The 15,212-nt window shown below is 30.2% G+C and overlaps 1 protein-coding gene across 1 annotated transcript; it reads right to left on the bottom strand.

Moving 5' to 3' along the window:
* Positions 1–11,239: 11,239 nt before the first annotated feature.
* On the bottom strand, positions 11,240–14,192 carry LOC132737921 (uncharacterized). The gene is made up of 2 exons (XM_060725304.1): positions 13,957–14,192; positions 11,240–13,499 (listed from the first exon to the last, which is right to left on the bottom strand). The coding sequence occupies exon 2, from the start codon at positions 13,475–13,477 to the stop codon at positions 11,855–11,857; it is 1,623 nt and encodes a 540-aa protein (XP_060581287.1). The 5' UTR covers positions 13,478–13,499; positions 13,957–14,192; the 3' UTR covers positions 11,240–11,854.
* Positions 14,193–15,212: the final 1,020 nt, after the last annotated feature.

The raw sequence follows: 15,212 nt of genomic DNA, 5'->3' as shown, positions 1-15,212 counted from the left end.
ATTACATTACTTTTACTCTTTTGTGAACAACAACCCTAGTGAAATGTGTAACTATACTAGTAACTGAAATTGCCGTGTTTCGATCTCCAAACGTTGCGAAAGACTGTGCGCATACACTAGCTGAGGGTAGTCTCCAATTACATGTGTACGAAATAAAGTAATACCACGGGTTTTTCCTTTAAAAATCATAATATTTAAACAGCTTTTGATTACATGTACACAATAATTTTCAAAAAAAAACCCTATAGAACTGTATAAAATTTGTTCTTAAGACGGCGGCAAACTAATTTTATACTGCTATGAAATGCAGTTTTTTTAAAAATACTTCTTTATAATTGGTAATAAATGATAAGAACAAATTATAAAATAACAGTTGCAGCCCTTGTTTGTACAACAAGTTTCTTATCAACATGTCTCTAGACGCACAACATCTGACAGAAAAGCCAATTTTTACAAATAAAATAAAAAATGAAAAATAAAGAAATAAATGTCTTGTTAGAATTGCAAATTTATCTTTCAAAAGTATGTAATTTTTATTGCATGTATTAGTGTTACCTTATTCACAAATTTGATGTATGGCACCAGTGTATGGTATCTTTGAATATATTTAAAAATAATTTTTTGTATATAGGCTATTTTTCAAGCAAAAATGATGCCCTGTAAGAATCTCAGAAAAAAAGGTCTTGTTTGAAGTAAGTGACGTTAATAAATGAAAATGAAATTTTTGAATTGCCATCGTCCCATCGATGAAGCGATGCATGGTCATTTTTTTATAACTAGTATTTTTGTGTCACCCTTTTGTGCATCATCAATCTTGTTCAGAGCAATTTACAAGTAGCAAGATAAATATATTATGCCAAGTTCATTTCAACAGCTTAAACTCAATGTTTTATATTATGTTTCACATTTACATTTTTAAGTGATCATTCAACTTAGCATGGACTGAATTATTCATTTATTCAAAAATTGTATCCTTTATGATGAGTTTTGTCCCATAATCTTGCTACCACATAGCTGATCAGGTTTACAACTGGCTGATATTAGCATACAAGCTTAAATATAAGGTTTGATATTTTGACAAGTTGTATAATTGTAAAATATGTTGTGCAGATTAAAGACGCTGAAATGCAAGTGTTTTTATGGTGTTATATTATGAATCTGATGCTTAAATTAAAACTTACCAATATTGTAAGTTTCATAAAATATTTCTAGTAAAGATGGTATTGAATTTAACATTTAATGTTAATAAAGAGAGGTAATTAGAAATTTATTTTCGATAAAATCTAAGCCAGCTTTTTCCAATAAAAATGAATGCATTAGTTTTAACATTTCATTATAGGTACACCATTTGCTGTACATATTGAACATATTTATGGATTTTTGCATTCATAATTGCTTCATAAGAAAAGTTAAATACATATACAAAACTTCACTTAACTGTATGTTAATTACAACATACAGGATCTATAATACAATATAAAATATAAGACATATATCGGAAGACAACACGTGGTTTATTAAACGAATATCTAAGTTTGTATAAGACAATGGAAACAACATAACTATTTAGTATCTTGATTTAAGTCTTGATTAAAATTTAACGGAAAAAATGAAACATTTTGTGAATCAGTAAGTATAATGTTAATTTTTTTTTCTGACCAATTAAATGTATTAGATTTTGCACAGCGATTATTTCTGAACTATCGCCGTTAATGAGATATCAATGATAATAAATGGTAAGTATCTTTTTCTTTATTAAACGTTATATACTGAATGTCAACAGTCTGAAATGGAATGAATATGTAACTGATGAGAAATTAATTCATAATATGATAAGTCAATTGTAAATTAAAATGATTAATCATTCCGCTGATATTCATTTCGGAACACCTATTACTTTTTAACACGTGTTTGATACCGACGAAAAGTAGCGATTAATTTGACTGTTCACATCATTTGGATGTTGTTGTTATTATTACATGTATTCTAATACTTTTATTGATTTTCAGTACTTCATGCGCTTTGATTTTATAGCATGTGTAATTAATGTTAATGTTAATACATCGTATTAATAACACATGGATGATTTTGTTATTTATTGTTTTCAAATTATTATTTTTTTTTGGGGGGGGAGGGGGTGTTTAGACTTTTACGTTTATTTCCCCGGGCAATGATTTTATCAATTAAGTGAAACACGGAAACCTATTCAAAATATTCTGAATTCGTAATAAAACAGGAGAAAGAACAGACTGCCATGACGTTTATTGAAATAAAAACAATAAGATTGACAACTCGCGTGATAAAGATATAACAACAAAATAAAAATATTATATGTTTTTCATGCTAACTAGAAACAATTTTCAGAGGAATAGATAACCTTTAAATCAGTCATAGTGATTCTTGTGAATACAGATTGACAGCGCACAATATTATAATTGTTTTATTAGCCTAAAGCAGCAAGCCTCCAGATTCATGCTAATTTTTTTTATAACAAAATGTATTTGAAATTAAAAATTGTGAAATGAAAAAAACAAATTGATTGACACAAGTCATTGCAAACAGCACTTGCAATCCACGTTAATAACCAAAAAAATGGGAAAAATAAGCAAAAAAGTTTAGCCAAAAATGGGAAAATAAGCAAAAAAGTTAAGCCTTCACTGCGTTACTAACGCAGTGGAAGGAAATATGGTGATTCATACTGCAAAATCAGTCCTTAGTTAATCAATACTTTAATTTCGATTTTTTTTTACTTATTTTCTTCTGAGACTTTAATACTTTTTCTTTCTTTAACTTTTATGGCTCATCTGGAGGCATGCAGCTTAAAATCGATCTTAATCTGGTACTCGTATACAATTGCATTACAAAATTTTTATTTCTTTAACTTCTTTTAACTTTACACGAACTCAACTACATGAATTCAAGACGTAAGCTTCATAAGATATTGATCGTTAATTCCAACAATTTAAGTTTTAATAAAAACCATTACATCTTTTACTCACTAGTATGAAGACAAGTTTGTAATTCAGATCAAGCTTTGCGTACTGCGATAGCTTATTTTCAAATTGCTTATTTTATTTGTTTTCATTTTTAAACGTTGTTACAAAAAGTTGCGCGGTACAGCCGATTTACCAAATTTAATATGTTACGATTATTTTGAAATACTGCAATCCTATTAGACAAAAACATAATATCAAACACGAAAGTTTTTTTTTTTCGTTATAAATAAGGAATTCCTTAAAGGTATATCAAACTGTTTCAATAATAATCCGTTTTTGTGCTTATTACTAGTAGTGATGTGTAAATGTGTCAAATATCTTTTATCAAGGCTCATAACGTTACTGGTAAATATGCTTATTTATGTTTTCACCATGAAGTGCATGGTATATAATGAGCTACATTAATTTATGAATTCGAAAGTCTGTGCATTTTTTTCCCGTTATCTATAATGTTTAGATGTGTCATTAAAGTTATAATATACGATTTCTCTGGCCTGTGATTATTATAAGTATCATTTTGTTTACATATAATAACCATGTTATTGATTATTATTGTGTTTTTGTAAGTACAACGTAAAAAGGACATTTTTAATTTCATATACGTTATTTAAAAAAAGGAAATTGCAACTGTATCTTCTATAACAAGGTATACAAAATTTTATCAGATAAATCTAATGATCGTCCCAGTGATACTTGTCAAAACTTATCACTACTTATTATCAGCAAACTTCCGGTTGTAATGATTTGTATTTAATTGATTAATTATCAGATTGACATTATCAATAATTATTAGACAGGAAGTTCTGTGTCTGTTCTGAATGTGATAGCATTTCAATTATCTAACAATTAGATAAACGCATATAAAATGTACGTTTTTACTTTGAAACTTTAAACTTTCAACTACTATAGATAAAGTATGAATGCAGTTTTGTTTTCGGCTAGTCTGGATTAAAACATATAAGGTATTTATATATATCATTTCATTAATAACTAATTATTATAACAATAACATCTTTATTTTCTCCAAAAAGGGGCTTATTCTTTACAATTATACAATTAAAATGAAACAAGAAAACTATTATCAATACAAATGATCAGAGAATATCTATGGTTGCAGTATAAAAATCACATATACTTATATATCCACACACATTATTACCATGTTTTTTTACACACATGTAAATGTTAATAATGAAAATTTATATAAAGTTTAGAAAATATCATTATATAATCGATCAATTAAATAGTTTATCAATAAATTTGTATATAAGAGCCGTATGATTATATGGAAGGGTCCGATAAAAACTGTATTAAATTTGTTTGTATAATTGTATTATTTCTTTGGGGGGTTGAGGGGAGTGGGAGGTTGGGGAGTAGAATGCTTTGCCTTAAAGATTGATGAATTAATTTAGAGTGACATTATACCCATCCATGGGTATAGAGTAAATGAACATGCAACATTCACAATAAGTTTACATTTTGCCGTAATTCCATTCCTTTCAATTTTACTTCTACATGAACGGTAAATAACTGACACATTATAATTTCGTGTCTGTTTTTGCTGAATTCTAAATTACGTCTTAAGCAATATCAAAATAATTTAAAATTGTAAAATAATTAATTTATCTTATCACTTTTTAGGTTAAACGGAAGACGAAGCATAACACGGATACAGTAAAATATTGTTAGACAGGTTTGAAGCTGGGAAACGTGGAAATCTAGGCAGACACGTGGAAATCTAGGCAGACACGTGGAAATCTAAGCAGACACGTGGAAATACACGCACAAAGTGTGCTGTGACACGTGGCGTTTTGCCAACCAAAATGAGGAAGCACAATGGTGTGAAGGAGTTTAAATGTGAATTATGTGAACGTTCTTTTTCTTTTCGCTCTACTCTGAAAAGACACATGGCTAATCCCGCTATTCATATGAATGATTTTAAATGCAGAATGTGTGAATATGTTGGCACGGACAAAATGTCGTACATGATTCATTTTAAAAACAATCATAAAATGGAGAAGAGGCACAAATGCACGGTATGTGATAAAACATTTACGTCGGCAAGTACTCTTAAGGTACACATGACAATTCATACTGGAGAGAGGAATTACACCTGCAAACTCTGTGACAAATCCTTTAATTGTAGTACTCATCTTAGAAGGCATAGACTTACGCATACTGGTGAGAAGAGCAATAAATGTGAACAGTGTGATTTTGCCTGTTCTCAAAGGGATAATCTGAAGAAACATATTATAAGAAAACACAATAGTGAGCCTAAATCTACAACTGTTGTTTCTTAACCATTTTTATCCTGAGAAAATTGTCGTCTGCCTTAAAACTTATTTACATAAACTATTTCGAAAGGTTCTTTTTTATTGTGCGAGGTGGATAGTATACGCGGAATTTTGTTAACACTTGAAAACTACTCGACGTAAATCAATTAGATTTTTAACTTGTTTAAAGGAATTAAATGTTCAAAGAGTCATACGGTGTACATAGATGAATTTTATTTGTGATTTAAAAAACAAAATAAAATTTACTTTGAGTACCACTCTTATAAAAATGGAACTCAAAACAAATTTTAGATAAAAACTAACTTTCAAATTTGTAAAAAATTATGGTGGCATATCCCTGCCACCAGAAAATCATATAACTATCTAGTTCGTTAAGAGGTTAACTAGTTACGTAATCGGTTAACCCCTTAATTACATAGTTAGTTATGTGGTTAAAAAGTTACGTAACTAGTTATTTTTTTTTCAATAAATAAAAGATCATACCTGGAAATAAATGCATGTTTGTGCCTACAACTGCCATTCTTTTATAATTTTACCAGTTAAATGTTAAGCGTAGGTTAACTAGTTACGTATCTAGTTCACCTGTTAATTAACTAGATAGTGAAGTTATTAACTAGTTACGTTACTAGTTAACCTCTTAATTAACTAGTTAGCTATATGGTTATCTGGTGGCAGAAATATGCCACCATAGAAAATATAGCCTTCATACAGAGTGATTTAGAAATTAAGTAATGACAGTCCTATTTTATGTTTGCAATATAAAAAAAAATTTCATTTGTTTATATATTTTAAAGTTTATATTTTTAACACTTTAAGACAGCGTAAGTCTTATTTAAGTCAGCTTGTACGATGTGGGTAAAAAGGGGAAGGGTTATAGTTTTATAAACCAGCTTTTATTTGAAAATTAGTAATAACTGTACACGTTGACTTAGCATAATAGTTTATTTCTAACAAGATACGTTTGATCTTATGAAATCAAAATATAATCTCGATATATACATGTCAATACAATTTAAACTAAATTTTCTTGTTTCTTTAAAAATAAAAGTTTATTACCTAAATGATCAAAATGTGTTATGTGCGCATTAGTTTATACAAACTTGTTTTAGTTCGAATGTGTTGGAAACTATTCGGTTTTTAAAACACTACCTAATCTGTTCCTGAGAACAACCGGTACTTAACGATGAGTTCAAAATTTATTTGCTCATGACATCAACGGCTCTGCCCTATGCCTCTGACTGGGTTTGAACTCACGTAGCCAGCAATTGTCTGATAACTACTGCGACTTCTTAACCACTAGACCACGCCGCCACCCTATAGTTATATTCACGTACGGCACACGGATGACAACTGTTCCATAATGATATATACATTTAACCCGTTACTTAAATCAAATTAAAGGCCTTTTATTATTTGGAATCTTTTAACAGTTTCCAAAATGTTACTCATTGACCACACAGATTAGCCAAGTGTTTTTGGCAATAACACCTGTCGTACTTCAGTACTTTATTTCATATATTTATACTCCAATTGTAACGATATCGGTTACAGCGAAATTTTGAATATAACGATGCTTCTTTCATGTCCCCTACACAAATTTTCACTTTTTAATGCGAGTTTTTTATTACCATGAAAGGCGTTGTAATGCGATGACCGGTAATGACCAGCTTTTAGCATTAATGACAGTCATTTAAATAATTAAGATAAATCTCTCAAATTTCTTGACCACATCTAAAGGATATATTGACGATCATATCATCATCATAAATACTCGGTAATATTAAAAGAAATCTACTCGGGAAGCAATTGCATACCATTAGCAATCTAATTATGTAGACAAAATTACAGTATTCTTTTAACTTTTCAAAAGCTTTAACAAAATATAGGAAAGTAATTATAATATTTTATAAATTTTGAGAGGATTAGTTCAAACATCTTGATACAAAATATTTTATATATAGAAGGTTTCATTACCATATATCGTTATAATGGATATTTCCCTAATTAAAGTAATTTCCCAAGGGTGTAACTTAGGTGCCTTTTATAGAGTTGTATCCCTACATTGATGTAAATATGGATTAGAACTGTACAGTCGAAGAAAATTTTGACCTCCAAAATGCCAATTTGTTATTATATTTTTGTACAACAATTTGATTTATTGTTTTTATGATGTGCAACATCGATATTTCGAATAAATACATAAGTGTATACATACATATTTCGTATATGAAACTGAAATAGGCACTACATTGTAACTCCAGTGAGGTCCAAAATTCTAAAATCATATAAATTAAATAACATATGTACACCAGCTTTTACACTTAAAAACGGAAAGATATGCAGAAATTTATTAAGAAATAAATTCGTATCCCGATTTGAGTGGGTAAAAAACGTTGCAACGATTTTTAGTTTTAGGTCATTTTTCACATATAGAATTATTCTTGAAAAATGGAGTGAGAATATTGATCGAAAAGTTTGCGAACAAGTTATTTGTCCTGACCTACATTAAAAAGCACCTTAATCTGACAAAAACTATTTTGTCCAGTCCAGTCGTGACACAAACAACACTTCAGTGGATATCTAAATCACCAAACAAAATCTTAAGCTCATTTACAGTGTCTTAAGCTCAATTACAGTGAACCGTTTTGAGTCTTAGCTACAACAACATTGATTTAATATTTTATGCGTTTGTTTTTTGTTGCTGTTTTTTTGTGGTTTTTTTTGCTGATATAGCGTATACGCCTCTATAGTTTATGACAATAAGCATTATGTAATGCATAGACAGCAAACTATTAAAGTCTACGATAATATAAAGGGTAACAACTTATTGAAATTTTACAAAAGTTAAAAAAAAATTTGGGCTACAAAAACACAACTTTTTTTTGTTATAAATATATATATAGTGTAAATAATTCTCATTCCCGCCCACTATGTTTGCAACATTGAAACCTTATATATCACGTTTCGCGTTTACTTATTGATAATAACAACACCATGATTAATTTACATGATATAACAAATGTGTAAATGACAATGAAACATTATCAGTTATGGATATCATGAATGATTAATAAAATACATTGTTTGTTTCATTCAATTGAATGTGAACTACAGTACACAAGTACGATATTAGAGTTTTAAGAATGGCATTATATAATATAAGTGTTACCTTTGTTTGCAAAATGCACATATACAAATCTTAAAACTCGATTCTAATTTCTGTAAAGTACAAAAAGAAATTTTACATTAAAGTGAATTGGTCTGTAATGGAATGTCTGTAATACAATGAATAATTACTCAGATAGGAAGTAGTATTATACACAATAACCAACTGCGAAATAATTATACGTTTAAGTTGTTACCAAGAATGTGATACATTATGTGATATTTCATATATTTATAAAAACAAATATTCTGTTGCAAAATAATATTAATATTTTCATCATATAAATATTCATTCACGATCACTTTATTGACAATTTAATAAATAAATCATACATTTGATGATTTCTGTTGCTTTGATCAATATCTGAAATAACTGTGGAAAGTAAAATACACAAATACTACTTTGTAGACGAGTCCACTTTAGTATAGCCCTAAAATGGTTATGCTTTAGAAAACAATAAACTTGAATGTAGTGATCAATATAATATTTGAATGCCAGCACAATTTCCTAATATTCATTGTTTTGAACAAACTATTCTGTTAGCATGTGTCTAGCTGGCATATTAAGCATATTTTACAACATCATTTATTTCATTGTTATATCTTTAACATCTTAAACATGCAACACGCCAATCATTCAGATTTTATGATCATAACTAAAATAGCACAGTCTGTGCTTTCTTGATTGGTTTTCGTGTTTTCATAATATTCTAAAATAAATTTGTCTGTAACACAGGAATTTTAATATGATGATCGCAATAAAACTGTGTGCTCAATATAGATGTTTGATTATTTCATATTAGTAAAATACATCATATAGTTTTATTACATGGTAAAACAGAATGAGAAGATTAATTTCAAATCTTTAATTATCGATATTTGTTTAAAGCTTGCTATTATATTATGGACTTGTCTTAAACAATAATACTAATGAAATCAGTCAAACACTATTATCATTTTACAGAAACTATTCCACCAGAATATTTTTGTATCATTATTCTATATGTTATGCATTATTCCATTATTGACTGGTGTGCAATTGAATATAATGTGTTATTATATAATCTATAAATAGCTTTGAAATGCATTTCCCTGATTGGCTAACAAGCAACTTTTTGTAAAAAATAACAGGTCAATATCTGAGTATATTCACTGTTTTTTTTTCTAAAAATAGATTTTCAGAGTATATTCACCGGTTTTTCTTCTAAAAATAGATTTTCTGGAAATCCCTAAAAGATGCGTGACTTTGACATGATGTAGCGCCAAGTTTGATGTTATTTTTCTGAAAAAACGTTGAGTTAGGTGTACATAAGAGTCAAATTAGTCTATTTTAGTAACCGTTTTTCATTTTTAAGAACAATAGGGATAAGTATACCAATGGAAAGGGCCAAATTATGGAAACACTAGGCAAGCTTCCGTCGTATGCAATGGCAGATGTGATAAGCCATATAAAAGCTATTTATAAATTATATAATAAAACAGATATGGACTTTTTAGCTGTTGAACATGATGTGATATGTACTGAAAAATTAATATTGACCTCGGCTTATTTCAGTACATATCACATCATATTCAACAGCTAAAAAGTCCATATTTGTATAATATTCACCGGCAGATGACATATCATCGCCTCGGGTCAATATGACTTTCTGCCGGTGAATATCACATCTTATTTAAGCTGAAGCCGGGGAAAAAGACGCACGAAGAAGGCGTGCAACAACTACGCGAACGCTGCGCATACAAAAGTAACTCAAGTTTATGCGTAACATTTAACTATAAGTAAAGTAATGAACTTTTAATCGAGAAAAATATCATAAAGAACACGAACTAAACGCAACAATTATTTTTTTAATAATCACACGTTATTATCAGTCTAGGATATATGATCAATGAATGTGAGTCTCAATCTATTTTTAGACTGAGAAAATCTTATTTAGCTATTCACCCACTGAATATGATTCTATAAAAAATTATGTTGACTACTGTTTGGACCAATGGAATTGCAGCTATATTTAGATCATATAATACTATAACTTGCTTTTCTTTACATATCGATATTATCCTATCTACAGTTTGTTTTGATTGGTGTTGTTTTGTAAACACAATAATAGACTTCCATGAGAATGAATACAGTAAAAGTAAGTAAGATCACGTACTTATTCGTTAATGCTGGTAATAGATATTGAGTATATTTTATATATTGTACAAAATGAATTTAATTCTTGAAAACATTTAAATTGTAACTCGTATTCTTGATGTTTTGGTATAAATTTGTTTATATTTGTTCTTGTTCAATAGCTTTATTGTCCTCAATTATCTAAGCTTGGATTTTATTCTTCACCAATAGGCGGGTCATCTAAAAATCGTCAATCTAAAATTATATACTGGAAAACGTTACGAATAATAACGGAAACATCAAGCATATTTAGCAATCTTTTACGTCATTCAAGCAGAGTTTTGGATCATTAATACAGAGCAGCACATTGTTCCTTCACGCCTTTGATGTGTAACAGACATCTTCTTTGAATATTTGCAGACATCCATCCCATTAAATTTTGATATCATATTATGACCTTTGATGCATTGCTACTTTGTGTAAATTAAACAAAAACAGACGCTGTTTAATGGATTATCATACTGTATCATTATGCTACATAATTTACACTTTAATGTCCTTACACCTGGTACAATCTTAAATGTTTGCATACAATTTAAAAAATATTTGGATTTAATAAGTAATTACAGCATTATAGGGCAAAGTCATCAACATCATGTCTGTATAGCCCCAGTGCAGTAGTCCTCGGACAAATTTATTAGAAATGACATGGTAAAAAATATACAGGAAAACATGAAAGGGAACTTACCTTTTTAAAATCAACATTAGATAATCCCTTAACTTTTGAAACAAAACATAACCGTTTCCATAGATGCATCCGTTTTATAGGACACTTAATTACAAGTGTACTCACTGCACACTATTTTAGTCCCAAGTGAAGTAGTCCTCGTACACCTGGTTTTTATCTCATTTAACTGTATAATTTTCACAAACTAAACTGAAATCACTTCATATATACCTAAACTGATTAAATATCTCAAATTCAAATAGTGTGTGCATCATTTTCTTTCTATTTTTGGGTATTAAGACAACAACAACAAGTAGTGAATAGTTTCACTCAAATTCTTAAAGTACAGAACACTAATTTTTTTCCTTCTGTGGAAATGCTTAACAATACAAACAAGGTTAGTAAATATTGTAACTGCATGTATATAATTGTTAGACAAAATGAATATTGTGAATACTGGAACAAAGTTTTTACAGTTTATATTTCTGTCAATGAATAAAACAATCAAACAAGTCACTGTGTTTGCTTTTATTGTTTTGTTGTGTTTTAATATGATTTATTCTTCCTGACACATTTCACAAAGCCACTCATCCTTTGTAACCAGACTCAAGTCAAAAAGAGTTTGTTGACTACTTGGTAAACATTCATAGTGGAACCACCTTTCACATATGATGTTGTCACATCCTACCCAAAAGCCCCTGTCCCTTAATTTGCATATTGAACAGTCAATACCATCATCAACGTAATCACAATCTGAGTTTGTCTCCATATGTATTTCAGCTGTTGCTGAGGATGTTGAGGCACTCTGAGATTCGGATGAATTCAGGTCTGCAACTGTGATCCACCTTGCACCTTCAATTCTTTTTCTTTTTTGTTTAGGTTTGACAAGTGGAGGTTCAACAAGGATATGTGCCAAATCTGCAGGGACAATACCTAATTTTACAAGACGGTTTGTAACAGAATGTCCTCCACATTCTTGACAAGATTCATCTTCTTCCAATGGATTTTCACCACTACTAGAAATGTTCATTGCAATTTCAATAGGGTTTGACACCTGAGTTGGATTCAATGGGAACATGCCAGTCTTGTGAAATGCTGACATGATATCATGAGGTGAAATGCGGTTAATCCCATGGTAAAGAAGACTTGCAAATTTATCTCTTGGCACTACACGGGCCCCAGCATAGCCAACTGACAAAGCTGATTCTGTCATCTTCTGTTTCAGAAGATGAAAGAAACCTTTATCCAGAGGTTGTAGCAAGTGAGTAGCATGAGGAGGCAAAAACAAAAGTTCAATACCTTCCTCAATAGCAAGATCTACCAAATCAGGGCAAAAGTGTGAGGCATGATTGTCCATAGTTAGAAGAACTGGACGTTGAGACCCACAGTTGGGTACAAATATGTCACGGAACCACTCAAAGAACAATTTCATGTTGATGTAACCATTTTGAGTTGCAGATAGTCGGTATTCTTTGGGAGCAAAGTCGCAATTACGTGGCAGTGTTTTCTCATATATAATGCAAGGTGGAATGACTTTACCTGCAGCAGATATTGCCAGATGAACTGTAGTATGACCTGTGAATTTAACTACTTGCTGGTATGAGTGCTTGCCTTTTCGACTGATAACTTTGCCTCTAAATTTTTCTCTAGCACTGAAACCACTTTCATCACAATTGAATATGCATTGTGGCTTATCATGAAGATTTTTTGATGTAAGAACTTTATCTAACAGATTAAAGTATTCAGTAATTTCTTTATTTGTAACATGTGCCCTATCTCTGTCTAAAACATCAGGGTGCTTTTCTGACAATTCTGGATGTCTTTTAAGAAATTTTCTTATCCATTCATGGGAAGGACCATTAAGCATGTTAATTTTAGTATCTCTGCCAGACTTTTTGATAATTGCCCTTGTAAAAGCTCTAATCATACTTCTAGTCAAGGGATAGCCCCTGTCAGACATATACAAAGAATAGTTTACTAAGGCTTTCTCTTCACTTTCAGTCAATGCTCTATCTGGACCCATCTGTGTGATTTTGTTCTTGTATTTGCCTTTTGAATGATCATATAAAGTTTGCTTCGGGATCCCAGTTGATTTAGAAACACTTGAAATTGAGCATCCATTTCTAATTTGTCTTAAGGCTTTAGCAAATTCATCTTGAGTGTATTTTTTAGGCCCCATGTCTTCAATGAACAGTTATAATCTGTTAAATGATAAACAATGTATAAACAAATATTTCTAGGGAATTATTTTGCACTTTAATTGCAATATTTACAACTGAATAATTTGTTTGATTTAAATCAGCAATTTGTCATACAAAATAAAAAAATGTACTTTTTTAACACTGTAATTATCAATGATAGTTTTATTTAAGTGATCTTTACTCTTTATTTAGTCACTTGTATAAACTTTCATATTAAAAAAAAATAGGAAATTAGCATCATGATAAAATTTAGGGGATTGATACCCTATTTAAAAAAGAAGCAGAAGAAGCTATTCACTGCATCTTTGTTTACCTCGTCTGCAACACTGGGAATCCCAGTCTAAAAATAATTGTTTGTTTACAAACAAATGAAAATTCTGGTAGATTTACTTTTATAAATATTTTTTTACCTTTTAATATAAATTCTATAAATATTTTAAGTAAAATAAGATTTTACCAGTTGTTTATTTTCATGCGATGTACGGAGACCAAGCCAGCAATGTTCCTTATTTACATTTTTACGCTCACGTGAAAAACCGGATGTTTGTGAAAATAACGAATAAACAAAAGGAAATAGCAGTTGTCAACACCCATGTTTAGTTTATTTCTCAAATATTAATGTATGACATAATAAACGGTGTTTATAGTGTAATCGTACGAGGACTACTGCACGTACGAAGACTACTGCACTGAGGCTATCATTTGTTTGTAAATGATTCTCTATATGATATTTGGTAAATAGTTTAATATATGATAATATTATCTCGTTAGGGAAGATGTTTTAGCTTGTTTGAGCCACTCTGGCGTAGGGTTGTAGTATCATGATCTTTGTCTAGGAAGACTTTTGTAGAATATCTACGTTTGTCTACATGCATACAAATTATAACACCACTCGCATCCTTCTCTTGGTTACGTCATTTATATCATTACCCAATTATACTGACATTTCTGAATGTGACAGATTTGTGATTTTACTAAATCTGAAGTAATCCAGATTACATTTCAAAATATCATATGCATATGATCAATTTTAATAATTGTTTGTAAAACATCTGAGACTTTGCAACTATGAAATATATATCGTATATTGTATATAGGAAGATAATTATGATAAAAATAGCAAATAAATCATATAATTTTGGATTGCTGAACCTAATCTCTACTTAATCTACTCAAATTTACATTTTTATTCAATGATACCTAAATCACATACTGATTGAATTATTCATGGTATTCATGGTGATATATATAATTCTATCTCTTTAACACATTATTATTAATCAATTGATATAAACCCACGGAAATACACCCGCTAAAACACGATTTTGCCATTTCATTAGATGAGCTTGCACGGATAAATACTGAGGCCATGCTTGATATTCTTTTTGCATATCAGACTGGAGTTTCTGTGAGTTTTACCCATGCCGGAAATTTCATCTGGCATGGGGGCTGCCAGATGAGTCGCGTGCTGTACAATGGCACGCTTAGGATGACGTCATTTTACCGTTACGAATCGTACGCTGTTGTAAGAAACTAGTTACGGTTGTAATGATAAAAATTGAAAATGAAGATAAAGAATTTAAAATATAATGAAATATATGGTAGAATATGCAAGAAAAAATTGTCTGACATATGTTTGCTGTTCGGATTAGAATATCCGTCCCTCGGTCACCCGCACATAGGCGGTAACTCGACAAGCCTCATTACCGCCCA

Source organism: Ruditapes philippinarum, unplaced genomic scaffold (genome assembly GCF_026571515.1).
Source record: "Ruditapes philippinarum isolate M1 unplaced genomic scaffold, ASM2657151v2 ctg1438_1_1_1_1, whole genome shotgun sequence".
NCBI classification, from domain to species: Eukaryota; Metazoa; Mollusca; class Bivalvia; order Venerida; family Veneridae; genus Ruditapes; species Ruditapes philippinarum.
The sequence above is the reverse complement of the archived record's forward strand: the minus strand, read 5'-3'. Positions and strand labels throughout refer to the sequence as shown.